Consider the following 27,146-nt stretch of genomic DNA (forward strand, 5'->3'; position numbering starts at 1 on the left):
GACCGGTTTGGCTCAGTGGATAGAGCGTCAGCTTGGGGACTGAAGGGTCCCGGGTTCGATTCCGGTCAAGGGCATGTACCTTGGTTGCAGGCCTTTCCCCAGTAGGGGGTGTGCAAGAGGCAGCTGATCGATGACTCTCATCGATGTTTCTAACTATCTCTCTCCCTTCCTCTCTGTATAAAATCAATAAAATATATTAAAAAAAAAAAAAAAAAAAAAGAGAACTCTGAAATCAAATAAATATATTGTCAGGAAACAAATTTATAATGCAGGTCACATTTTAATATAGATCTAAATACACTTCCAAATATAACTACAAATTTAATCATGAAAAATACCTGCAGTAAACGTGTGTTAATTGACCATTATTACATTATTTCTAAATCCTTGGCTTACTTCTTGGGGTTATAAAGGTATAAAGCTACTAATTTTCCCATTTGTATATTTTTATAGTAAATGTAGTTTTCTACAGCTAATATTATAAATAAACCTAATGACAAAAAAACAAAAAACATGTTTTAAATAGGTAAAAATTTCCCTTAGTAAGATGGTAAAGACTGTACGGTGATATTTTTAAACTTTTGATTTACTATAAAGTAGTAATTAGTAAAATCCACAGCCTCCCCAAATTTAGCTTCTCTTCTATTACAAAAATCTTTGTAAAAGATGTACTCCAAGTACAATGAAATCTCCATTTTGTTTTTTATAACAAAGCAACAAATAAACACACTAAAACAATTCATCATGAAATCAGAGCAAATAAATATTTAACAGTATTAGGTTTGCTATGAAAAACATTACTGTGGAAGACATCCAAAGAATTAAAAATGCTTTTGTTGTAGCAATAACAAGGTTTTAGGCCAATGCTCATACTAAAATAGCCCTTCCCTCTTTATAGTGAAAAATCAGTGCATATTCCTTTATATACTAAAAAGTTTGTTTTTAAAAACTATTAACTGCCTTAAAATAATTCTTTCACTCACCTTGACAACACAGATTGGTTATGATAAATCCATTATTTAACAAACTGTATTTCTAATGACCTAAAAGAAATTGGCTAACACCCATGGAAAGGTCAGGAAACTATATAATATGGATCAGGAAAGAGGAAGAGGACAGATGTTTTCTGTGCAATGAAAGAGCAACATTTTAAGATCTACTCTGCAATACTGAAACATTTTGGGCTCAACCAGTTTTGACTACTTTTAAAACACTTCAGTAAACTGAAAATATTAAAACATGAACCTTATCTTATTCTCAAAAACAATTTTCTGTTACATACATAAATAAAAAGTGCTTGTAACTAATAACATAAACCACTAAAAAAGTCAAGTTTTAAGATCGTGAATATCCTGTCTCACTGCCAGCAATGAGTGGTCTATGCTATGGGTGCCATAATATTTATAAAAGACAAAAAAATATATATTCAATTATGATTTCCTCTGGTTCGAATGTTATCATTACACCATTGACCATAAAATAATCTTTTAACAAAGTAATTAAAACAGATTATATTACAAAAGTGTACTATACAAGGATATCCTCAGAGACTTCTGACAATTATGTATTTGTACTAGCTCATAATGAAGTTAAACATGAATAGAACACAATTCTGGGGGAAAAAACACTAATTTATTTATTTCACCAAATAAGATATGAGAGATTTTAGTTTAGATAGTTAAAAGGTGACAGCTTTAGATATCATCTTAACCAAGAAAAAATTCATAGTATTTCTTATCACTTAAATAAGACAGGAAAGGAAACTCTAATTCCTGCTACCTGCCCAGTCACTTTGAAAATTCTTCTTAAGAAAGTAAAAATAAAAATATCTTGGTTTTTGGTTATTCTTTTTTTTTTTTTTTAAATATATTTTATTGATTTTTTACAGAGAGGAAGAGAGAGGGATAGAGTTAGAACATCGATGAGAGAGAATCATCGATCAGCTGCCTCTTGCACACCCACTACTGGGGATATGCCCGCAACTAAGATACATGCCCTTGACCGGAATCGAACCTGGGACCTTCAGTCCGCAGGCCGATGCTCTATCCACTGAGCCAAACCGGTTTTGGCGGTTTTTGGTAATTCTTGAAAGTCAAAATTTCCAGGTGCTCTGGAAACAGTGAGTTCAATTTGGTGTCTTGTGTTCTGAGAAAGAACGATAAGTTTACACTGAGTGCTCAGCTTTCATATGCTGTGACCAATTATTTGTGAGTTATAATCTGCAGGTTCCATTTTTAAAATATGTGGGATAACACTGTCAATTCGTACATTGCCAATGAGACCTTTGAAAAACAATTCTTCGGTGATGGTAGCATTCATCAACCTCAAAGCTGGCAATCTGAGTAGGAGTCTGGACAACCTAAAAACAAAAAAGAAAGAAGAGGGGGACAAGGTTATAAATCAAAGACAGAGTAAGTAGAAAAATGAGTAATTTTTGCATGTTATTTTTTGTAGCCTAATTGAATAAAAGATCTAATTTTCAAAAGTTAAAATAAAAACCTTAGAATTCAAGCTTTAAAGTGTATGACAATCTACTGGATATAAGTGCAGTCTTACAGATTTCATAGTCAAGCCTTGCTCTTAACTGCTATGCTATTAAACCACAGTTCAAGCTATACGTCTAAAAATGGCAGAGGAACTTATTTTAGGTTATAAGAACAGTAATATTTTGTGTTATCAGGGCACACAGACTCAATTATAATAGTTTTCTTGGTTTTGCTTTATGAAATACTTCCGGGAATGGCAAAACAGGCAATGGTTGTTATTACTGGGAAAAGCACAAGACAATGGAATCAAGATCACTGGACTCACATTTTGATTCAGTTGCCCTCCTAGCTATGTACAGCCTGCCTTTCTTCAGCTTTTTTTTTGTAAAAATTACAATGATATCTGCCAGTTTCTGTATAGTGAGGTTTTTAAATTTTGGCAGGATATCTTATGTGAAAGTTCATTATACATTGAAAACTGCTATTGAAAGATAATTTATTATTTTTAAATAACTAGAAATGTAAGAAACTCAGAAATAATTCCAAAGATCAGTGAAAGCAGCTGGAATCTAATCAAATAGAAGTCAGCAAACAACTACACATCTAAACGAGAATAAATGTAAATATTGTACTTATTTTATAATGAGGCATAAAACAACTTTAGAAACATTTTTAAAAATCTGGGGGGGAAAATCATGACAAATTTATTATTTAATACGTATAAAACATTGTTATATGTGAAATGTTCTTTTACTAGCTTGAAGTATATCAAATAAATAATGTTAGTAACCATATTTATATAGCCCTTGCTATGAAACAAGTACTGTTCTAAGCTCTTCACATTATTAACTGATTTAAGCATTACACTAATTGTAAAATGTGGATACTATTATCTTCTTCATTTTACAGGTGAAGAAACTGAAGTTAAAAACTACTTGCCCATTGTCTTACAGCTAATAAGGAAAGTCAGAAGTCAAACCTACGTACTCTGGCTCTGATGGCCATGTGTTTACAATACTGTCCTTCCTTCAAAAATTTAACTGATCTTATATTTTTTTAAAAGAACACCAACAAGAAATACGTTAGTATAAATATCATAAGCCAAATATCTCATTTATTTAAAAGAAAGAGTTTGGCACTATTGCCAGACTACCTGGATCCAGTCAGGCTCTGCCAATTATTGTGATCTTGAGCCAGTTACTTAACCTTTGTATGCTAACGTCATCTCTATATAAATGTAAGAACTGGGTGAAATATAACATGCAATAATGCATACTGCTTTTTATAGCATTAGCTATTTCATTTCAAAGGTTAACTAGAACACTTTATTTACTCTTGAAATATAAAATAATGAAAGAATAGATTCACAAAACTGTTTAAAATTAATATAGTTAAATAGTATTTAACTTCTAGATACCTGTAGGTGTCATCTGGATATGTTCTGGTTATATAATCTTGAAATTCCACATAAGCCTTTTCCTGAAATTTCTCAATCTGTTCCATGTTTTCTAGGCCTGGATGGTCTGAAACATGAAAGAACATATTGTTACCCTGCTTCTGAATGTTCATTTAATAAGACATCTAAAGTGGAGGTGGAAGGGAATAAGAATAGTTCAGTCAAAAATGAAACCTCTTCATACGTGTGGCTCTTTCCATAAATATTACTAAGTACCAGGTACTGTACTTAAAGCCTATAAAACTATTTTATCTCATATACAAATTCTAATACTAATAAAAAATGAGATCAATGAGATCTACTAAAATAGTATTTTTGTTTATCCCAAAAGTGGAGAAGGAATTTTGCTCACTGGTTTCAAATGTTTTTTCACACCCAAATAAGTGTCCAACATTCATAAAACTCACCAATTTAAAGTGTATAATTCAATTGTTTTAGATTATTCACAGAACTGTGCAACCATCACCACAATCTAATTTTAGAACATTTATGTCATTCTAAAAGACCTCTGTACCATTCACAGTCACTCCTTATTCTTCCTTCTCCTTAGTCCTTGGTAATTACTAATTTCTAACCTACTTTGTCTGTAAAGTTTGCCCATTCTAGATATCCCATTTAAATAGAATCAGTAATATGTGATCTTTTGTGACTGGCTTCTTTCACTTAGCATAGTTTTCAAGGTTCATTCATGTTGTAGCATGTGTAAGAACTTAATTTTATAGCTGAATGATATACCATTGTATGCATATATTACATTTGGTTCACTTAGACATATGTTGATGAACACTTGTTTCCACTTTAATTGCATCATCTTACTACTCCCACCAACAGGGTATGAGGGATCCAATTTCACCACAAGCTCAAACATTGTATTTTAGATAAGATGTCACTATTTGTGTACCTGGACTGAAGAGTACTATTGCTTTTAGGTAGGCATATTCATAGCCATCAACGCAGAGTTTAACCATGCTGTTGCAAAACTCTTGAAGTTTGAAGATGTGCTCCATCAATAATTTTCTTCTTTCTGTTGACATTTTATCTTTAATTAAAAACAAACAAAAGCTTTTAATTTTCTGCTAAAAAGTATAACTATTTTTATCCAACATATCTCCTTCCCATTAATTTCCAGCATTAAATATAACCAATCTATAAATGCTTCAAATTCAATGTCTCTACAAGTATAGCTGACACTAATTAGAGGTCTTTGGATACTCTTCATTCAAGAAAAAACAAAACAAGTTGTTTATATATAAAAAAAAAAACAACCCTAAATATAATGTTTCTCCTTTCAAGATACACCTTTGACAATATAAGGCAATCATCTGAAAAACTGGCAAAAGAAAATTCAAAAGATTCAAATTTGGTAAGAGGATTTTATTTAAGCTTACATTGATTTTAAAAAGTGAGCAAAATCATCTAGATTTTTTAAAGGTAACAACACTGCCCAGCTGGTGTGGTTCAGTGTTTGAGTGTTGACCTATGAACCAGGAAGTCATGGTTGGATAACAGTGAGGGCACCTGCCTGGGTTGTGGGCCCAATCCCCAGTAGGGGGCATACAGAAGGCGGCAGATCAAATATTCCCCCTCCCTCTCCTTTCCAGTCTGAAATTAAATAAATAAATAAGTAAGTAAGTAAGTAAATAAATAAATAAATCTTGGAATTCAAAGGGTTACAATGAAGAAAGGTAATGGTTGGAAGAATACATTTTGAAGTATTTACTCAGCTTTATATAAGCTATACCTGGATTCCTTGGTACCTATAGCAAAGTACAAAAATTCACAAGGCCTGGTCAGAAATAGCCAACCAAACTTAAATATACTTGTTTCAATTTTGTTGTGCTTTAAAACATTCTAAAATTCAAGAATTATTTTCAAGTGTCCAGGGCATGAACCAGGCATGGGCCCAGACCAAAAGCTAAGCTAGGATAAACAAGGAGTTGTCCCTTGCTGACATGAAACAAGCACCACTAAACTAGGTGCAACTCTATCCAGGGACATACAAATTTAAATATTCAAAAGTATTTTTTCGGTGGTCAATGAAATGAAATGATCAAAACTTAAAAATTATCTAAAGTAAAAAGGATGTTGGTATGTAAAACATTATTTTCAGAAATGTAACTTTAATAGTAAAACACTTTATAAAACTGACATCCTCTCTTATATCCTGGAAAAGGGAAATAAGGTGCTTTTTACCTTGTTGAAGGCTACTGTGAAGGCAATTGACAAATGTTGCTAATATAGTTGCCACATTCATTACTTGCCAGCACTGGGCAAGACCAAGAGTAAAAAGTTCATTCCAATAAGCTTTCACCAAAGATATGCTGTTTTCCTGCCTATTAAAAATACACACACACAAATCAGGAATTATTAAGATATATTTTATAAACTTTACAATTGACTCATATATTTTATAGTAAAATACTAGTGAAGTACAATTACTCTAGAAAGACAAACTTGATCAATTCTGTATACCTCACTGCACTTGATGAAAGGCTTAGAACCTTAATTAGCTAGCTCATTAATCAGTCAGCTAGTTTATAAAGAACAGATTCAAACTGCAGAAGTTGGGGCTTTAATACCACATTTCATGGAAACAGCATAAAGATTGTTTTTAAAAATATTAAAATTAATTTAAAAAACCTTCCCCAAGTTTTATTTTGCCTTTAATGCAGGTAAATACTTTTTTTTTTAAAGGCAATTTAAATTATTTAATGGTAGATAACCAATTTTCTAGGAGAAAAGGTTTCTTCTTTAAGTAAGTTTCAGATAAGATATTATCTCTATAAATGAGAAACCAAGAATTATACTAGGGGTAAGAGGGCAAGAAAGGTCAAAAGTTTTTTCCCCCCTGAATTTCTAAATAAGAAATTTCAGCATGAGAGAATAGAAAAAATAATAGGAGTCAAGAGACCAGGGTTTTAAAACCTAGATTATAAACTTATTATCCATTTAAAATGAGGTAAATAAGCTCCCAAGTTCAGGTGTTTAGCTATATAAAATGCAGAGACTCTAATGCCTGTATCTAGCTCAATTATTATGAGGCACAAATGTAAGAATTATGTGAACAGGCCATGACATAAAGTACAAAAAGCCAGGCATTGTAGGAAGCACTGTAAAAATAGTAACAAACAACATGGATTAGGTCTGCCTTCATGAAACAGAAGGGCAACATAATAAATATGCCATTTTAAATATTTTATATAAATATATATACACATATTCATATGGTTATACAAACATTGTTAGTTTTAGGCAATAAAAATTCTACATTACTATAAAGTAGGATGCTGCAATAGAAAATGGGGATTTGGGGCCATGTTCAGGTAAGATAGTTGTGTAAGTGCCTGACATTTGAATAGAGAAAAACAGAAAAGAACTTAAAAAAAAAAAAAAAAAATTTCCAGTAGAACAGTTATCCAGGAAAAAAAGAACAAGGGCCAAACTTGTTAAGGTGAGAACCAGTATGTAGCAGATACTCAATAAAAACTATTGAGTGGATTAATAAATGATATCCTCCCTTAGTTTTTTTTAAATTTCTAAACATTTTATTTCAAACTATGGTCCTTTTATGAGTCAGCAGTTATATTAACTTTTTCCTTTAAGTTTATTGGGGTAACACTGGTTAATAAAATTATATGGTTTCAAGTGAACAATTCTATAATACATCTGTCTATTGCGTTGTGCAATCACCACCCAAAGTCAAGTCTCCTTTTGTCACTATATTTGACCCCCGTTACCCCTTATTAATTAACTCTCCACTCTCCTTCCCCAATGGTAACTACCATACTGTTGTCTGTGTCTGAGTTTCAGTTTTATATCCCATGTGAGTGAAATCATATGGTACTTGAGTTTTTCTGTCTGACTTATTTTCCTTAACATGATATTTTCAAGATCCATCCATGTTGTCGCAAATGACAGTATTTAATTTTTTCTTATGGCTGAGTAGTATTCCACTGTATATATGTACCACATCTTCCTTAGCTAGTCATCTATTGAAGGATACTTTGGCTGTTTCCATGTCTTGGCTAGGATTAATAATGCTTCAGATGTTTTAATTCATGGATCTCTTAGATGAGCTTATGTGATGAGCTGGGAATCCTTTGTTAAATCATAGCAATGTAAGGGAAGAAAACAGGGAACCTCCCATGCCTCAATTCCTCTGATGTAACCTCCTCCTCCCTTCTTAAATATCCTTTCACTGGCTAGTCTTTCTTATCCATTAATCCATAGCTCAGAGCTCACTTAAAAAAAAAATTCTCTTACCACATTCCTCTCCCAAGATAGTTCATCATTCCTCCTTCAGTGTCACATATTCATTTACATTTTATACTTATTTCATGGTATTCTAATTTATTGGTTTTGGAGTCTGTCTCCTATACTAGATTAAGACCTTACTGAAGGCTTATTCATGTCTGTATCTTTGTCAACAGCACAGTAGATGGCATACAGAAGAAATTCAGCAAATGATTTCTGATTTCAGGGGATATAGAACAGGGAGAAGTAAGAATTTAGAAAAAACAGAGTTAGAAAAGCTGTGGGCATGGACTCTTTTCCTAACAAATAATCTTTAAATCCAAACCTATATACTTAAATCATTTGTTAAGTTAAAACACATAGCCTTCTTTATGATATTACATTTTATTTAAGAAATGAATACCTCAAACAAAAGCTTATATTGCCAACTTAAGAGATATAGAAAGTAATTTTTCTCACTGGGAATTTTTCAGCTGAAATTTTTACTCCAGGCTAATCACTCTTTTCCATTCAGTACCTGAGAATTACTTACCATAAAAAATTGTCCATTTAAAATTTATTTTAAAGTAAAATTTAAATGAAAAGAAAGTCAATAGTTTTAATCTCCATATGGAAATGAAAAATTTTAATCTCAAACTAAAATAAGATACTATTTTCATTTATCAGAAAAGGTGGATAAAATCCAGAATTAATGAGGATGTGAGAAAATAACCATTCATTCTTGTACATTGCTGATTTGGGTGTAAACTGTCTCAACATCATTTTGGAGGACAATTTGGTAGTGCCTAGCAAAAAATGGAAACATACACCTCAGACTCAGCAGTTCCACCTGTAACAACATACTTTATAGAAATACTAACACAAGTTCTCAGTCAGCATAAATCTGTTTAATTCAAACTAAAAATTATTTAGTGACTAGAAGCCCAATGCATGAAGATTTGTGTAAGAATGGGCCTTCCTTCCCACAGCTGCTGGCACTGCCTTTGCTCTCGCCAGAGCTGACTTTCCACTCCGACCCAAAGCCTCCTTTTTGCTCCAGCCCAGAGACCCAGAGCGGCTGGGGTGCTGCAGAACACCCCTTCGGCACTTGCATATGCAAACTAACCCACCACATTTGTTGAGTTAATTTGCATACTCACTCCTGATTGGCTGGTGGGTGCCACAAAGGTACGATCAATTAACATGTTACTCTTTATTATGTAAATTAGAGGCCCAGTGCATGAAATTCGTGCACGGGGGTGTGTGTCCCTCAGTCCAGCCTGCACCCTCTCTAATGTGGGATCCCTTGAGGGATGTCCGACTGCTCAGTGGGATGGGCAGTTGGACATCCCTCTCACAATTCAGGAATGCTAGCTCCCAACTGTTCGCATGCCTGCCATCCTGATTGCCCCTAACCGCTTCTGCCTGCCAGCCTGATCACTCCCTAACTACTCCCTTACCAGCCTGTTTGCCCCTAACTGCCCTCCACTGATGCCTAACTGCTCCCCTGCCAGCCTGCTTGCCCCTAATTGCCCTCTATTGCAGGTCTGGTCACCCCTAACTGTTCTCCCCTGCAGGCCTAGTTCCCTTCCAGCTGCCCTTCCCTGCAGGCCTGGTTGCCCCCAACTTCCCTCCTCTGCCGGCTTGGTCACCCCTAACTGCCCTCCACTGCAGGCTTGATTGTCCCCATCTGCCCTCCCTTGCAGGCCTGGTCCCTTCTAACTGCCCTCCCCTGCTGGCCATCTTGTGGCAGCCATCTTGTGTTCATATGAGGGCAGCCATCTTGTTTGTTGGAGTAATGGTCAATCTGTATATTACTCTTTTGTTAGATAGGATAGAGGCCTGATGCAAGGGTGAAGGCCAGCTGGTTTGACCTGAAGGATGTCCCAGATCAGGGTGGGGGTTCCCTGGAGGCATGGGGTGGCCTGGGAAAGGGGCCTGTGGTAGTTTATAGGCCGGGCATGTCCCCTGGAGGCCTAAGCGGAGGCCCTGGAATCTAGAGTATATTTATCTTCTACAATTGAAACTTTGTAGCCTGCAGAGGATGGAGCCAAGCCTCCTGCAGCAGCCATTTCTGTTGGAATTTATGTATCTTCTGTAATTGAAACTTTGTAGCCTGGAGTGAAGGCCTGAGAGGGCCAACTCTGCAGAAGCTTCCTCCATCGCCTGGGGCAACCCTAGCCTCATGCTTTCCCAGCTCCGTGGCTGCCGCTATTTCTGTTGGAATTTATTTACCTTCTGTAATTGAAACTTTGTACCCTTGAGTGGAGGCCTGGGCCCGCCAGGGTGTGTGGAAAGCTTGGCTTCCTCCATTGCCAGGGAAACCCAAGCCTCCCTCCTGCTCTCTGTGGCTGCAGCCATCTTGGTTGGGGTTAATTTGCATAATCACTCTGATTGGCTGGTGGGCATGGCTTGTGGGTATATTGGAATGATGGTTAATCTGCATATTGCTCTTTTATTAGATAGGATAATAAGTAGAACTTACACAACAGCTACACTAATAGTAGGTAAGTCTAACTTCAAGGAGTCAGATTGGCTATTACATTGAACCAGATTTTTTTTTTTTTTTTTATATATTTTTATTGATTTTTTACAGAGAGGAAGGGAGAGAGATAGAGAGCTAGAAACATTGATGAGAGAAACATCGACAAGCTGCCTCCGGCATACTCCCTATCGGGGATGTGCCCGCAACCAATGTACATGCCCTTGACCGGAATCGAACATGGGACCTTTCAGTCCGCAGACCGACGCTCTACCACTGAGCCAAACCGGTTTGGCTGAACCAGATTTTTAATACAGATCACAGGGAAATGTGGATGCCACATAAAATTACACTGTTATAATCAGAAACCTCAGGTTTTATAATTTTGCTTTCTTCAACATCTGGACTATTTCTATAGAAAAGTCACACTTAATTTAAAAGAAGTACTTAAGATAGGTAGTGTTGCCGAAACCGGCTTGGTTCTGTGGATAGGTCTTTGATCTCAAAGATCCCAGGTTCGATTCCGGTCAAGGGCATGTACATTGGTTGCGGGCACATCCCCGGTAAGGGGCATGCAGGAGGCAGCTGGTAGGTGTTTCTCATCGATGTTTCTAGCTCTCTATCCCTCTCCCTTCCTCTCTGTAAAAAAATCAATAAAATATATTAGGTAGTGTTACAAATAGCTCAAGGAGTTCAAGTCACTACCCCCAAAATCCTTCCTTTTGTTGTTTTATTATAATAATTAATATCCAATTATAAAAAACAGCATCAGATTACTTTTCAAGGTACAAGTATGCCAATTACAAGCTTAGGGAACTACAGTTAATGCTTTAAAATAAACTGCTAATGTATAAATTTATATTATATTTTAATTTTTCTTAAAAAATGTATTGGAGAAATTCTTAAAGTTAAATGTTATTTTGAGAGAAAGAGCTAACAATCATTTTAAAGGTTAATCATTATAAATCAGGCTCTTAGTCTACTGTAATTATAATATTTAAATACATTACCTAATACATGATATTAATATATGGTATGTCCAACATTGATTACTAAGCCAAATTACAGTGGGGTTCTATGTATGCCTCTTAAAGTTATAATTCAGATATGTTCTTTAGTTATATTGTAAATATTCCCTAAGGATAAAGGATGGCAGTTATTATTCTTATTTGGAAAATGGAAAAACAGATCTACAGAATATGAAAGTGAATGGTTTACAAAATCATACTGATGAATAGGGTCCTGTAACTAGAATAATACTTTTCTAACTATGGGATTAACATATTCCATGGTCCTTTTGCTTCTTCATACCAGCTCCTTTAAAGCAATCTAAATAAATCTGGCAAACTTGAGGCAAAGCTTGGGTTTTTTATAGTAAGCCATTTCTATTAACATCTGATTACCTCAGAACAGACTACAGATGTGCTATTCAATAGAAAGAACAAATTTCTAAATTATCATGGGGTTTACATTTTCTTCCTTTTTCCCGCTCAATCACACAACTGGAAAACAATTATTTCTATTTTTAAACATATTCACTGCTCACAAGTTTCAGCTCCTTATTAAAATGTTTGAGATGAGCCAAAACTGGTTTGGCTCAGTGGATAGAGCGTCGGTCTGCGGACTGGAAGGTCCCAGGTTCGATTCCGGCCAAGGGCATTGGTTGTGGGCACATCCCTGATAGGGGGTGTGCAAGAGGCAGCTGGTCGATGTTTCTCTCTCATCGACGTTTCTAGCTCTCTATCTCTCTCCCTTCCTCTCTGTAAAAAATCAATAAAATATATTTTAAAATGTTTGAGATGAATACTGGTCATGTAAGGAAAACAACCACCCTGGGACAACCCTATAGGCTCCCTATCTTTAAGTCATTCAGAGACAGGCTATTACAAATGCTGGCCATGATTTATCAGTTCCACTCCATTTATCCCCTTTAAATTAACTTAGTCAAATCATGAAATATGAATACTCTTCCACATAAATATAATAAAAAAGTACGAGCTGCCATGATTTGTGACATAAGTGACAAAACTTGAAGTTACGTTGTACCATTTTTTTCCTTTAATGCAGATCCTTCCAAAATAAAAGTTCTTGTTTAATGTACATTTGAGCTACAAAACCTTATTTATATTTAAGATTTTAAAACACTTACCCCAAAGCCTGGAAGGAAGGAATAGAAAGTGCCCAGTGCATCGATAAGAACAGCAGTCTGGAGGCAGACTCCCCGATGTAGTGTACATTCAGGTACTCAGGCATAGGAGAAGGCATTGTGAGCTAGTGTGAACAGGGATTGAGGTAAATTATTTTATGACCAACAATCCTAAAGTGTACTTTCTTTGAAAAAATTAAATGCAAATCATAACATATTACATATGAGTCTAATAGATTCACCAAAAGATAAATCCTAAAATAATCTAAGAGACTGGACTTTACAGCTAAAAATATGATTTAGAATAAATGAGTATCTTAGTTTCTAACAAAGCAATATTCAGACAAGCAGAATCCTACTTAATAAATATCCAACCATGATATTATCGGGCTGTATTTTTATAAAATATACTTTTATTGAATTCAGAGAGGAAAGGGGAGGGAGAGAGAGAAACATCAATGAGAGAGAATAATTAATTGGCTGCTTCCCATACATTCCCTTCTGGGGATAGAACCCTGGCAAGTGCCCTGATTGGGAATTGAACTGTGACCTTCTGGTTCATTAGCTGACACTCAACCACTGAGGCATGCCAGCTAAGCTATCCGGATGCTTTTAAAGGTTACTTTCTCTCTTAGTCTAAAAATTTCTTCCTTTCCTCCCTTTGTTTATTAACAACTAGTGGCCCGGTGCAAGAAATTAGTGAACGGCGGGGGGGGAGGTTTGTCCCCTTAGCCCAGCCTGTACCCTTTCCAATCAGAAATCCCTCTTGCAATCTGGGACCACTGGCTACTAATCGCTCACCTACCTGCCTGCTTGATCACGCCTAACTGCCTGTGTCTGCCTGCCTAATTGCTCCTACCTGTCTTCCACTGCTAGCCTGATCTCATCCCCAACTGCTCTCCCCTGCTGGCCTGATCTTGCCCCCAACTACCTCTGCCTGCCTGATCACTCCTAACTGTTCTCCACTGCCTACCTGATCTCGCCCACAATGGCCCTCCCCTGCCAGCCTGATCTCACCACCAACTGCCTTCCCCTGCTGACCTGATCACCCCTAATGGCCTCTGCCTCAACCATTACCACCATGGCTTTGTCCGGAAGGAAGTCGGACACCCAGAAGATGGCCTGAGACCCAGTCTAATTAGCATATTACCCTTTTAGTAGTATAGATAGATTAAAAGCCTTTTTCAGCAGGAGGAGATGTTCTTGGCAGAGAAAAATACATTTATATCTGAACTGATAGCCAGCCATATGCACTATACTGCCAAACCAGTCATTAAAAAATTGAACCGCTTTCTTACATCTTACACCAAATAGCTATTGCCCTTAAAACCCCTCCTCAGCCCCCACCTTAGGTCCTGCCTTCACAGTTTACCCAGATTAGGTTCTGATTGGTTGGTTTCTATGCCAGGCAGAGTCAAAAGCTCCAACTCCTAGGCAGCCATCGGCTCCTCACACTTCACCCCAATTTGGTTCTGATTGGTTGGTTTCTATGCCAGTCAGGATCTCTGGGACTATCAACAGGCCTGATCAGAGAGGTGGAGCTGAGAGAAAGAGAGAAAGAGAGGTATGGCTGCTGGCCAGACTCCAAGAGAAAGAGAGAGGCAAGGGCTGATCAACAGCTGCCATGGAAACTACAGTTCAGACCCTGCTTCTCTGTCCAGGCCTCTCTCCAGGCCTGATCCACAGCCCCCTTAGCAGTCAGTGCTGAGTCACCATGCCCAATATCTTCCAGTCAGGCATGGTGACTTCCAGTTGGTGGAGCCTTTGGTTGTTTTGGATGTTATGGACCCTGGATTTTTATGTATTAGGATTAGGGTAGTATACAACAAATTCACTTTAAAGAGCAATCCTGTATTTGTTAAACGTCCCTTTCATTTATGCTATGGAGTTAAATTCAAATGCTTATAGGCTCAGGAAAGTATTGATTGAAGCAAGCCATCTGTGAAGATGAATATGAGTTCAACACATCAAAAACATATGGGAAAAACAGATGCCTGCTATCAATTTTTCAAAGAGCAGGTTCTGTGTAAAAATAAATAAATAAATAAAAAATCCCCATTTAATAAACAGGAAAAACCAAGTATGTCTGTGGCCATAATACTCACAGGCTTCCAGTTTTACTGCTGACCTTATGTAGTTATTTCAATATATTTTTCACTGGTTTTTATTTTATTTTTCAAAGAGAGAGGGGAACGGGATAGAGATAGAAACATCGATTGGCTGCCTCTTGTATGCCCCCTACTGGGGATCGAGCCAATAACCCAGGCATGTGCCTAGCCAGGAATTGAACAAGTGATCTTTTGGATCAGGGGTTGATGCTCAACCACTGAGCTACACTGGCCAGGCCTTAGGTAGTTATTTTAAATGTGTGACCAATACTTGGCTAGTGTGGTTCAGTGATTGAATGTCAACCTATGAACTAGGTTGATGGATTCAAATCTTTCATTAAAGAAAAGAATAATCCAGATATAGAGTACCTTTTAGGTATTAAAATTAATAAGATAAACTGAGATGTGGCACAGAAAAAAACATCTCATAGATATATCTAAGTGAAAAAAATTGTAAAATAATATGTGGATGATCCAACTTATACATATAAATAAAGCAGAGAAGGAAATACACCACACAGTTAATAGCAGTGGCTAACCCTGGGGTGGGATAAGCTAGATGTGCCCATTATTTATTTTTCTGGGGAATAAATATTTAGCTTTCAACAGATTCTCAAAGGTATCTATGATGCCAAGCAGATAAAAAGATTTGTTGTTGTTGTTAATCACCTGTGGATATTTTCCCACTGAGAGAGTGGCATGTCTCAGTGGTTAAGTGTCGACCTATGAACCAGCAGTTCATGGTTCCATTCCTGGTCAGGTCACATGTCCAGAATGCAGGCTTCATTATCCAGTGGGGGGCATGCAAGAGGCACCCAATCAATGATTCTCTCTCATTACTGACCATGGCTGAGATGGAGCCTGCAACCAAGATACCTGCCCTTAACTGGAATCAAACCCAGGACCCTTCAGTCCATAGGCCAATGCTCTAACCGCAGAGCAAACCAGCTAGGGCTGAGATGTTGTTTTTTTTAGTGTTGAGACATGACTAAACAAGGATACCTACTTTAGAAGATATTGTCTACAATTACCTTTCCAGTAGTTTCTATATGTAATTTTCATAATGGGTTAAATAATATAGCTTTAAAAAATTTTGACTTGTGTTAGAAGATCTGGGTTCTACTCCCAACTTGTCATTAATTGTGTGGCCTGAATCACATATTAATTCAGCAACCAATTATTTAGAGTTCATTGTGAGCCATCTAGCTAAGTGCTGTATGTATGCTGTAGTCTCAACAGAGAAATAAAATGGAAAGTGAATGAGCTGCAGAAAAGGCTAAAAAAAGAGAATGGCATGTCTCAAAAATGATGGGCAATGGGAAGCTATTGAAGGTTTTTATATAGCAGAATAACATAACTGGATTAAGTTTTAACCATTATTATTCAGTTATCAGTGCTCAAGATGGAGAAGAGAGACTGTAAGCAAAGATATGACTATAACACTTTAAGAAATTTTAAGAGGCCTGGAATACGGCATTGAAAATGAAGAGAAAGGGAGAAATTCTAATAGAATGTTTAGGATTTAGTCAGGGAATGAGGCTAGGAAAATGAAAATGACTTCCAAATAGCAAGTGTGGTGACTAGGATTGTGATTCTAATATTTGGATAATAAATTTTAGAGAAGAGTTTGGGAAATCACCTACCTCTACCTCAAACACTTATTTCCAAATGGGAATAGTATCCACCTTGATTATTTGTATAAGCAAATTGAAATAATCAAGTGAGACAAAGCATATGAAATCATACCAAAAACTCTGAAGTTTAACAGAAATGTTAAATACTGCTGCTGTCCTAGATTCTTCAGAATATAAATTTAAGAAGCATTATTAGACTATTTCTCCTTACTGTCTGGGTTGCTTTTAACAATACACTAAAAACCTCCAAATCTCTTTTTTTATTCAGAAAAATGACAATAAAAATCTGAACCATCTTAATAGACTGTAGTGAGGCTCAAAAGAAAGAATGAATGTGAAAGCCTGCTGCAAACTATACTCACTGTATATAAAAATGCAAGAAAGGAACAAAATGTTATTCCGAGCTCAGCAATCAAGAGAAAAATCCATTTTTATTTATTTTTTTATTACAGATGGCATGTCCTGAAACTCATGATCAGAAAACATTAAGGAAAGAACTAACCCTGAAGGTAGTAGCTGGGAAGTCACTAAAAAGTGAGACTCTGACTTGACAGTCTGTAAATAAGATTCAAGGAAAGAAGGAGCTGTCCTTTTTATAGGAGAACAAGAAACTTTATAGTGCTGATTATGAGGATATCCCGACTTTAGTAGAACAAAGATGGAATGGAAAAAAGAAAAAGTTCTATTTACCTAATTCATCTGTCCAAAACAAATATTTGAAAGAAGAAAAAAAACTTTGAGGACCAATATCAACAATATAAATGGGGAACTACTTCTACTTTCAATAGAAGCATTTTTGAGTACCTTTTCCTTGCAATGGGTTCTACTTCTTTTACCCTTCCTTCCCATTTAAATCCAAAGAGGAAAAATAAAACTAATAAAATATCTTTTACTTAGAATAAGAAAGAGCAATGGGGAAAATCAGTTTTGCTTTGCTCCACCCCAGTCCAATGTTTAAGGATGACAATTATTCCCCTCGCCTCCTCTTGTAGCCTTCCTAATAAGTTTTCTTATACAATGCAAATAGAACTTTTCTCTTTTTTTTCATGTTATCTTTGTAAAATTTTACATAAAGATTGGTTTCACTGATGTTTTATTAACTATCAAATTAGAGCAATTATTATTTAAATCACTGTGTTTTCTCTGTGGCTTTTTCTACCAAGTAGTTAAAATTTGCATAAACAAACTTAATTATATGCAATTTTGGCCAGTATTAGATTAATTTTGTGATCTTTATTTCTACCAGTGAAATCATTTTGATAACTATATGTTTTCATAAAAACATTTGATAACTATATGTTTTCATAAAAAATTCATGGAAATGTGTATTCTATTGTCAAGTTATGAACAAAATTACTCAGGTATTCCAGAACGAATATATATTGTTAAATGTCCTACATACTTCCAAACACTCTGCATATAATTTGCTAACAGCAGTCACAGCTAGCTGGCAGAGCAAAGATACAAAGTGGTTAAAATGGAGGGTCAAAAACAGCTGGATCTTAATTAGGGTCTCAATGGTCAGCATATCTATAGCTGAATGTCAACCATCTGTATTACAAATAAAATATTATAAAGTTATTTTCTAATGTTTTATATGTATTATTCCCAGTATTCTAACTGTAGTTTCCATCATAAATTTATGTATATTAGGGGAGCAGAAAATAAGTTACAAATGTACCTTCTCCAAATCCTTAAAGAGTTAAAAGTTAACACAAAGTTAAAATTTGTTAAATGATTTTTACCTTCTTAAAATAATTCTGAGAGCTAGCTAATTAGGGTAATACATAATAAGTGGAGTTCTCTGCAATTACTCTGGTAAGAGCAGAGTATCTGAGTCTTAGATACTGGTTTATACTATTATAAAGTAGTAATAGTAGTAAGACATTGAACAAACCAGTGCATTTGACAGATCATGGCTGCCAATGCTTAATTAAAAAAAAAAGAAACAACGTATGTATAAATTTCTAAAAGCTAACTTTTATAAACTTAAGCCCATTAATTAATATTATAACTATGTCTTAGAAATAGGATTTATTAAGCCATTATTTTATGTAGGCAGATGTATATGTTTTAGCTGCTGTTTTGAATTCTATCAGGGATATTTCTGACTTTTAAAAGCACAACAAATATACTTTGATTTTTGAAAGGAAGATTAAAATCAAAATGGATAATACAACACAAAAACTATAAAATATATATATATATGGAAATACCCTGAAAGCTACATGTGAATCGCTGAGAAGTGGCCCCTCTTTTTCGATGTAATTTATGCTCGAGTCTCCAGCAATTAGGTGTACGTTTCCTTCCATGCCCTCTACTGAGCTCTGACAGGCTGTGCTCTCTCCGGGATTCAATGCTTTTGCAAGAGTGTCAAATGCCCTATAAGGAGACATCAGAAGCTGTGACCTTGGCCATCTCCACAATAAAATAAAAATTCTACATAAAATTCTGGAATTAAGATTTAGGCCTAAAAACTGTTTAGGAAGTAAAACTTTGGTGCATCACTGAACACTCTATTTCAGTGATATCTATGACTCTCCAAAGAAACAAATTAAGACTTCATAAGTATGAAAAATATATTAATGTATTATCAGAGAACTAGTCTTTAAAAAAATATTATGGAATTAAGGAGGTATAATTTTTATACTTTGGTATAAAAATATGCTTTTACAAGTTATACATTTGTTACAAGATATCAGCCCATTCATTTTACATATAGGAGTTATTTAGAAAGAACAAGGGCTAGAACTTACACTTGACTGTGCTCTACACAACATAAAGTTAGGTTTTAATTTTATTTTATAATTCAGAGAATATTTTAAAACTGTGGTTACATAGCTATATCTAAACAGTAAGAATCTGAGATTCGAATAGCAAATAATTAACTAATGTTAATAATTATTCAAAGTAGTTCTCCATATTTTCTAATGAGATGCCTTCTAGATTTACTTGAAACCTCTTGTTCAACCAAGTACTTAATGAGATTCTTAAGTGAAGTTTCTTCAATATTTGAGGTGATGGAAAGAAGAAAAAAGCCTAAAGAAATCTGGTTTCTACATACTAAGTATTAATATTGAGAGAATGAAAAATATAATTCTGATGAGTTTCCTGAAGTGTAACTAAAAAATTTGATTTAACTAAATCTTTAAATATATTTCATCACTAAAAATTGATGGGGAAAATGAACATGACTCTCTAATAAAGATAAATGATTAACTCTAAATACACAGAAGATAAAATCTGACAACTAAACTAAGTATGAAATTTCAGACCCACATTATCATCTTCAGTGGAAAAAAAATTCCTGAATTTTATAACTACATTTCTAACATATAATAATATTCGCTTATTGCTCATTATTTATAATGTAACCTGCTGAAAAACATTTTACATAGAATGGAATTTTTTAGTTAAAACTGACTATGCCTTACATTTTCTAAACCTAAAGAAATATCGGTTTTTTGAAACTTCTATAAATAGTGTTCAACATAAAAATATCTTAAGAAATACTAAAAGACACTTAAACAAAGGACACTTAAGATCAAAACAGACCTTACCTTGAAACATCACCATTGGTATGAATTTCTTGATTAAATTCACACAAAGAGGTATCACCATTACTTAATCCTTCAGTCACAGACATTTTATTACTATTTTGAAAAAGATCTTTAGTTTTTCCAAGATTTGCTAAAGATGTAACCACACTGGCCAATGTACTTAAATCTCCTTGACATGAATCAGCCTTAAAAAAAAGAAAAAGAAAACTTAAATCTGCAAGTAGGTATCTATAAACTTTTAAATCTGAAATATCCAATTACAGATTATGAAATGCCAAAATAAAAGTACTCTAAGATGAAATTTAAAAAGTAAAATCAAAGAGCTGTGAGCACTTAGAAGCTTCTTGAGGAAAATATATGTTTAAAAACATCAGGTACATTTACTATGTTTATAACAAAATGTTATACAAAAGTTACTTCAAATCAAAAAGGACACTTAATGGCTCACCTATCCATCCATGTCACAGTCACTTAAAAGGCTATTAAATTACCTGGTCAGGTGGCTCAATTGGTTGGCAAGTCAACCTGTACACCAAAAGATTTTAGGTTCAATTCCCAGTCACAGCACATACCTAGGTTGTGAGTTTGAAACCCGATGCAGCAATATGGGAGGCAATCAATCAATGTTTTACATCAATGCCTCTATCTCTCACCTTTCCTCTCTCTCTAAAACCAATAAGAACTTATCCTTGGTGAGGATAAAATAAAAATAAAAAGGCTATTAGATTATCCATTTAAAATTTTGAAATTGTTATAATTTCCAAATCATAAATTAGAAAGTAAAAAGAATGTAATAAAATTATTAGTGAACAAAGGGGAAAATGAAAAAGTATTATTGAACAGACTTCCTAGGATACCAACTTTGACCAGGTACTGTGTATTAAATACCAGGAAATGTGCAGTCCAAAAATCTTAAATATTTAAGATACTGGGCTATTTTTACACATTACATTATTTTCCCATTTGCCTTCAGCTTTTATTTTTGTTACTGGTGCATATGTTTGTATATATTTATGTATTAATTAGCTTATTAAAAACAACTTTCCTTAACTCTGATTACCCCGAAATACAATTTGTACAAAGGCAGTTAAGTGCTTGATTCTTCTTCCTTTTATTCTTCAATTTGTAAAGCAGTAAGTCAATGTCATAGCAACCTCTAATGGTGATAGTGAGTTTTGAGTATCATTTTAAATTCATATTATTTTTATATATTGATGTTTTCTAATCCATTAGTCATTCTTTTTTTAAATGTTCAAATTATTCCACCCTAACCTTCAGTTGCCTTATCTGATGTATTGACAGGATCCTTTAATGGTATTTTTTATTCTTCTTTTATAGTTTTTTTTTCAGTGTCCTTAATCCTAAGAGAAAACATGTTTCTGTGATTAATTTATTATGGTAATTCTTTAGTACATGTGAAATTAATTTTAGTGAATAAGTAGAATGAAATGATTTTTGAGTTCTCCCCAAATGAATGAATGGTCCCAGAACCATTTACCGAGTAACCCACCAGTTACTGAGTTCTTGCATCACTACTTATATATTTTATTTAATCCTAATAACAACACTGTGAAATAGGAATCATCATCCCTTTATTGTTAAGAATTATCCACTGTCACTCCAGCAGTAGATAGGGGAAGCAGAGTGGGAAGCCAGGTCTGATGGGAAAACCCATGTTCCTAACCATTCTGCTGTAGCCTTCCTATATACGAGTAAAAGATTTGCCCTAGCCAGTTTGGCTCAGTAGATAGAGCGTCAGCCTGTGGATGCTCTAATTACAGTCAGGGACACATACCTTGGTTGCAGATTCCTCCCCGGGCCAGGCCCTGGTCAGGGCTTGTGCAGGAGGCAACCAGTTGGTGTGTTTCCCTCACATCAATGTTTCTCTCTGACTTTCCCTCTCTTCTACATTCGCGAAAAATCAATGGAAAAATATTCTCGGAGGGGGATTAACAAAAAAAATATATAAAATAAAAAATTTAACATTTTTCAACTAAAACTTAAACACATATATTCTCTTCCATTTCATAACAGGTCTATGTAAATAAAAAATTTTAATTTTCGCCACTCTTGGGCATTGTGGAAAGACCTCACTCAGTCTGTGACTTGAAAGTTTGGGGACCATTTGTCAGAAACTTACCACATAAGGTTGGTATTACAATTAAATCAAAGATATATAGACTGCACAATATCTGGACAAATAGTCATTTCTCAACAAAACTTAGTTCTTTTCCTTTCCCAAAGGAGTTAATATACAAATAAAATTCTAAGTAGTAATGTAACCTTGAATCATTTAGACAAGGCTAAATCTCCTAACTCCAATATATATGGTAAGAGGCCAAATCTCATCATTTAGTAGCAGCATGCTAAAGCCTGATCTGTTAAATTGAGTCTCTCATTATCCCTATTTTACAGATAAAAAAGTAAAATGAGACAGAGAGGTCAAATAACTTGCCCAAGGTTATGCAGCTAGCAGGTGGCAGCTGAAATTAGACTCAAGAGCACAAGTATTAGGAGTGCCTTGCCCTAGCTGGTGTGGCTCAGTGGTAGAATGTCAACCTATGAACAAGGAAGTCATGGTTTGATTCTGGGTCAAGGCACATGCCTGGGTTGTAGGCTCAATCCCTAGTAGGGGGTGTGCAGGAGACAGCCAGTGTTTCTCTCTCTCTCTCTCTCTCTCTCTCTCTCTCTCTCTCTCTCTCTCTCTCTCTTTTTTTTTTTCTTTCTTTTTCTAACATATTTTTATTGATTTTTTACAGAGAGAAAGGAAGAAAGATAGAGAGCTAGAGAAGTCAATGAGAGAAAAACATCAACCAGCTGCCTCCTGCACACCTCCCACCGGGGATGTGCCCGCAACCAATGTACATGCCCCTGACCGGAATCGAACCTGGGACCTTTCAGTCTGCAGACCGACGCTCTACCACTGAGCCAAACCGGTCTTGGCCAGTGTTTCTTATATTGATGTTTTTATCTTTCTCTACCTCTCCCTTCCTGAATTCAATAATTTTTTTTTTTTTTTAAAGAGTGCCTTAAAGTATTAATTGATATATAACAAATTTGACCATAAATAGGATGAAGAACCTTACAGGCCAGGCTGAGGGACCCTACCAGTGCCTGAACTCAAGTCGGTGATTTGAGTCAGGTGTTTTAGGAATTTCTCTTGGCACTACATAATCAAATCTGTAGTGAAATATAAGAGGAATATTAAAATTTTTAAAATATTTTCATTAATCTTTTTAAGAGACAGGTAAGGAGAGGGGTAGAGAAAGAAACATCCATTGATGAGAAACATCAATCAGCTGCTTCCTGCACGCCACACTAATGGGATCAAGCCGCAACCCAGGCATGAATCAAACTGAAGACCTCTTGGTTCCTGGGTCAACATTCAACCATTGAGCTACAAGGGCTGAGTAGGAATACTAATTTTTTTTTCACTTATTATAAATACCTATTTATGATGACTTTTATTTCAGTACTAGAGGCCTGGTGCATAAAAATCATGCACTGGAGGGGGGATCCCTCAGCCTGGCTTGCCCCCTCACAGCCCAGGAGCACTAAGTGATGCCCCATTACACCTCTGCTGCTGCCACTGCCGGCAGCACAAGGCTCAGCCAGCTCTGGTTACCTGAGCCTCAGGTGCCCCTGGGCTGCTGGGCAGCCACCATCCAAGGCTTGCCTGTTCCTCAGGCTGGCCCTGGGTGGCCGGGGGGCTGAGGGGACAAGGGGACTCAGAAACAGGTGCGTGGGGCAGGCCAGGCCTTGCCTTGTGCCTCCATCCAGAAGGGCTGAGGGTACTGAGTGCCACCACTTTGTAGCTGTGGGATCCACCATCTTTGAGGGTGGGACAGTCAATTAGCATATTCCCTCCTATTGGCTGTGGGCACCATCATCTTTGCAACAGTGTGAGGGTCAATTAGCATATTCACTCTTTATTAGATAGGATGAAAAAATCTGGAAGACTTTTTAATGTTTATCACTTTCACATTGAAGCTGTAACTGTCCTACTGGAATAATATTTCTACTGATAAATTCCTATAGTATTGGGATTCACAAAATGGAGGGTGCTACACTGGCTACACCTATGTCACAAATCTAAACTAAGCCAGCCTGTACTCTGTACTTACCCTAGGAAAACAGAACCTGTAGGCCTTAGGAGGAAATCCCTGACTTTGCAGCCAATCATGCTGTGTTCTTGCTGCTGCTTCTAATGTTCTGTAAAACTCACTCTTGCCTAAACTCTCCTGGGGAAGAATGTTCCACTGTTTATGAGGAGACACTGTTCTCTCCAATGCATGGGTTGTTTCCCCTTGAATAAAGGACATTGAACTCCTAACTAAATTGTTTTAGTTTTGTTATTTGGCACTACGGAGACAGTTGATAATTTACATATTTTTTTAAAAAGCAACTTGTAATAGGGAATATTTATGACCAAATCAATTGATTAAATTGATAGAAATAAAGGAAACCATTTTAAAAGCTTAAAAATGTTTAATTTTTACATTAATTTCACTAAACACACCTTATCTGGTGTCATCAGCGTTGAGGACTCAGTTTTTATTCCAGACGAATGAATATTCACAAACATTCCTGAGTCTAAGAGTCCTGCTGACCTGTAACAAATAAGAACAAATTTCAGCCTTAGTTTCAGTGGGAAGAAAAACTAATGACCAGCTACTCAATGTTTTGTTTGCTGTATTTACTACACCTTGCAGTTTCACTATCTGTTACAAAAGTTGGAGTTGCAGCTAATGGGCTTCGAAGGTCTTTTCGGATGTAGATTTTTTCTGTTGAAGCAGCACAGTTGGAAGATTTTTCTCTTGATACTTCAATAGGTTTCCTTTCACACTGTACAGCTACAAAAATGTGGTAGACTGTTACAAGGCAAAATTTACAGGCAATTATAATGTAAATTCTAGGTCAGCAATGTGGCTAACTGAAGACATGGTTATTATAAAAGAACTCCAAAGATAACCAACCATCAATCTTTAGAAATTATTTGCATATTTGACAAAGCTGCTTTAGTAAACTATAATAGTTAATGTAAAAGTGACCATTATGAATTCTTTTCTCTTTCTGTCACTAATGTGGTAGAAATGTAGATGAATTCTTATTTTTTACTAGAGGCCCGGTGCATGAAATTTGTGCACGAGGTGTGTGTGTCCCTCAGCCCACCCTATACTCTCTCCAATCTGGGACCCCTCGAGGGATGTCCAACTACCCGTTTAGGCCCAATCCCACTAAATGGGCAGTCGGACATCCATCTCACAATCCAGGACTGCTGGCTCCCAACTGCTTATCTGCCAGCCTGCCTGCCCAATTGGCCCTTCCTGCCAGCCTGATCAGCCCCTAACTACTCCCTTGCCAGCCTGATTGACACCTAACTGCCCTCCCCTACCAGCCTGGTCTCCTCTAACTGCCCACCCCTACAGGCTTGGTCACCCCTAACTGCTCTCCCCTGCAGGCCTGATACCCCCCCCAATTGCCCTCCTCTGCCAGCTGGTCACCATTAACTGCCCTCCCCTGAGGCCTGATTGCTCCCAACTGCCCTCCCTTACAGGCTTGGTCCCTTCCAACTGCCCTTCCCTGCCGGCCATCTTGTGTCCACATGGGAGAGCCATCTTTGACCACATGGGATGGCCATCTTGTGTGTTAGATAGTCAATTTACATTATATTGGGTCGGCAAGTAAGTAATTGCGGGTTTCACACATATATGGCTTCAGTTGAATTTTTAGGTTTGCAGACGTAGTACAAATGTAAAACACATTTTGTTATTTGATAGTTGGCTATTCAGCTGTTAATCAGTAAAAAAAGTTTTTTGATCTGTTTTGTAGTTTTCATTTGGCGTTCGTTGAAAAATGGAAAATCAAAAGGAACATTTTCGTCATATTTTGCTTTTTTATTTCCACAAAGGGAAAAACGCATCGCAAGCTCATAAAAAGTTATGTGCTGTTTATGGTGATGAAGCCTTAAAAGAACGGCAGTGTCAAAATTGGTTTGCCAAATTTCGTTCTGGTGATTTTTCACTCAAAGATGAAAAACGCTCTGGTCGTCCAGTTGAAGTTGATGACGCCCTAATCAAAGCAATAATCAATTCGGACTGTCACAGTACAACACGTGAGATTGCAGAGAAGCTTCATGTATCACATACATGCATTGAAAATCACTTAAAACATCTTGGCTATGTTCAAAAACTCGATACATGGGTTCCTCACGAACTGAAAGAATCACAGTTAACGCAACGCATTAGCAGCTGCGATTTGCTAAAGAAACGTAATGAAAATTATCCATTTTTAAAACGACTGATAACTGGCGATGAAAAATGGGTTGTTTACAACAATATCAAGCGGAAAAGATCGTGGAGCAGGCCAGGTGAACCAACTCAAACAACATCAAAAGCTGATATTCATCAAAAGAAGGTTTTGTTATCAGTTTGGTGGGATTACAAAGGAATTGTCTACTTTGAACTCTTACCACCCAACCGAACGATCAATTCTGATGTCTACATTGAACAACTAACGAAATTAAACAATGCAGTTGAAGAAAAGCGGCCCGAATCGACAAATCGAAAAGGTGTTGTATTCCATCATGACAATGCAAGGCCACACACATCTTTGGTCACTCGGCAAAAATTAATGGAGCTTGGTTGGGATGTTTTGCCACATCCACCATATAGTCCTGACCTTGCACCATCTGATTACTTTTTGTTTCGATCTTTACAAAACTCCTTGAATGGCAAAAATTTCAATAATGATGATGATGTCAAATCGTACCTGATTCAGTTTTTTGCTAATAAAAACCAGAAGTTTTTTGAACGTGGGATTATGATGCTGCCTGAAAGATGGCAAAAGGTCATTGATCAAAATGGGCAAAACATTACAGAATAAAGTTATTTAGTTCCATGAAAAAATTGTCTTTGATTTTCTTTAAAAAATCCGCAATTACTTATTTGCCGACCCAATATTTTTATTAGATAGGATAATCTCAGTCAAACCCTGGCCAGTGGGGCTCAGATGGTTGGGCATCCTCCTATGCACTGAAAA

General features: G+C 36.1%; 1 protein-coding gene across 3 annotated transcripts in view; it reads right to left on the reverse strand.

Moving 5' to 3' along the window:
- Nucleotides 1–212: 212 nt before the first annotated feature.
- Nucleotides 213–27,146, reverse strand: part of NR2C1 (nuclear receptor subfamily 2 group C member 1) — a 45,599-nt gene continuing 18,665 nt past the window's right edge. For 2 of the 3 annotated variants that reach the window (XM_084878482.1, XM_084878483.1), the window contains exons 6-14: nt 24,811–24,958; nt 24,625–24,715; nt 20,106–20,290; nt 18,762–18,927; nt 12,807–12,928; nt 6,136–6,275; nt 4,844–4,981; nt 3,904–4,009; nt 213–2,359 (exon numbers count right to left, since the gene is read on the reverse strand). In XM_084878482.1, coding sequence (XP_084734608.1) covers nt 2,185–2,359; nt 3,904–4,009; nt 4,844–4,981; nt 6,136–6,275; nt 12,807–12,928; nt 18,762–18,927; nt 20,106–20,290; nt 24,625–24,715; nt 24,811–24,958 — 1,271 coding nt within the window. In that variant the 3' untranslated portion in view covers nt 213–2,184. The remainder of the gene's footprint in view (nt 2,360–3,903; nt 4,010–4,843; nt 4,982–6,135; nt 6,276–12,806; nt 12,929–18,761; nt 18,928–20,105; nt 20,291–24,624; nt 24,716–24,810; nt 24,959–27,146) is intronic. The other variant, XM_084878484.1, reaches the window with a different exon arrangement.

The sequence above is a fragment of the Pipistrellus hanaki genome (assembly GCF_964339955.1).
Source record: "Pipistrellus hanaki genome assembly, chromosome: 3".
NCBI classification, from domain to species: domain Eukaryota; kingdom Metazoa; phylum Chordata; class Mammalia; order Chiroptera; family Vespertilionidae; genus Pipistrellus; species Pipistrellus hanaki.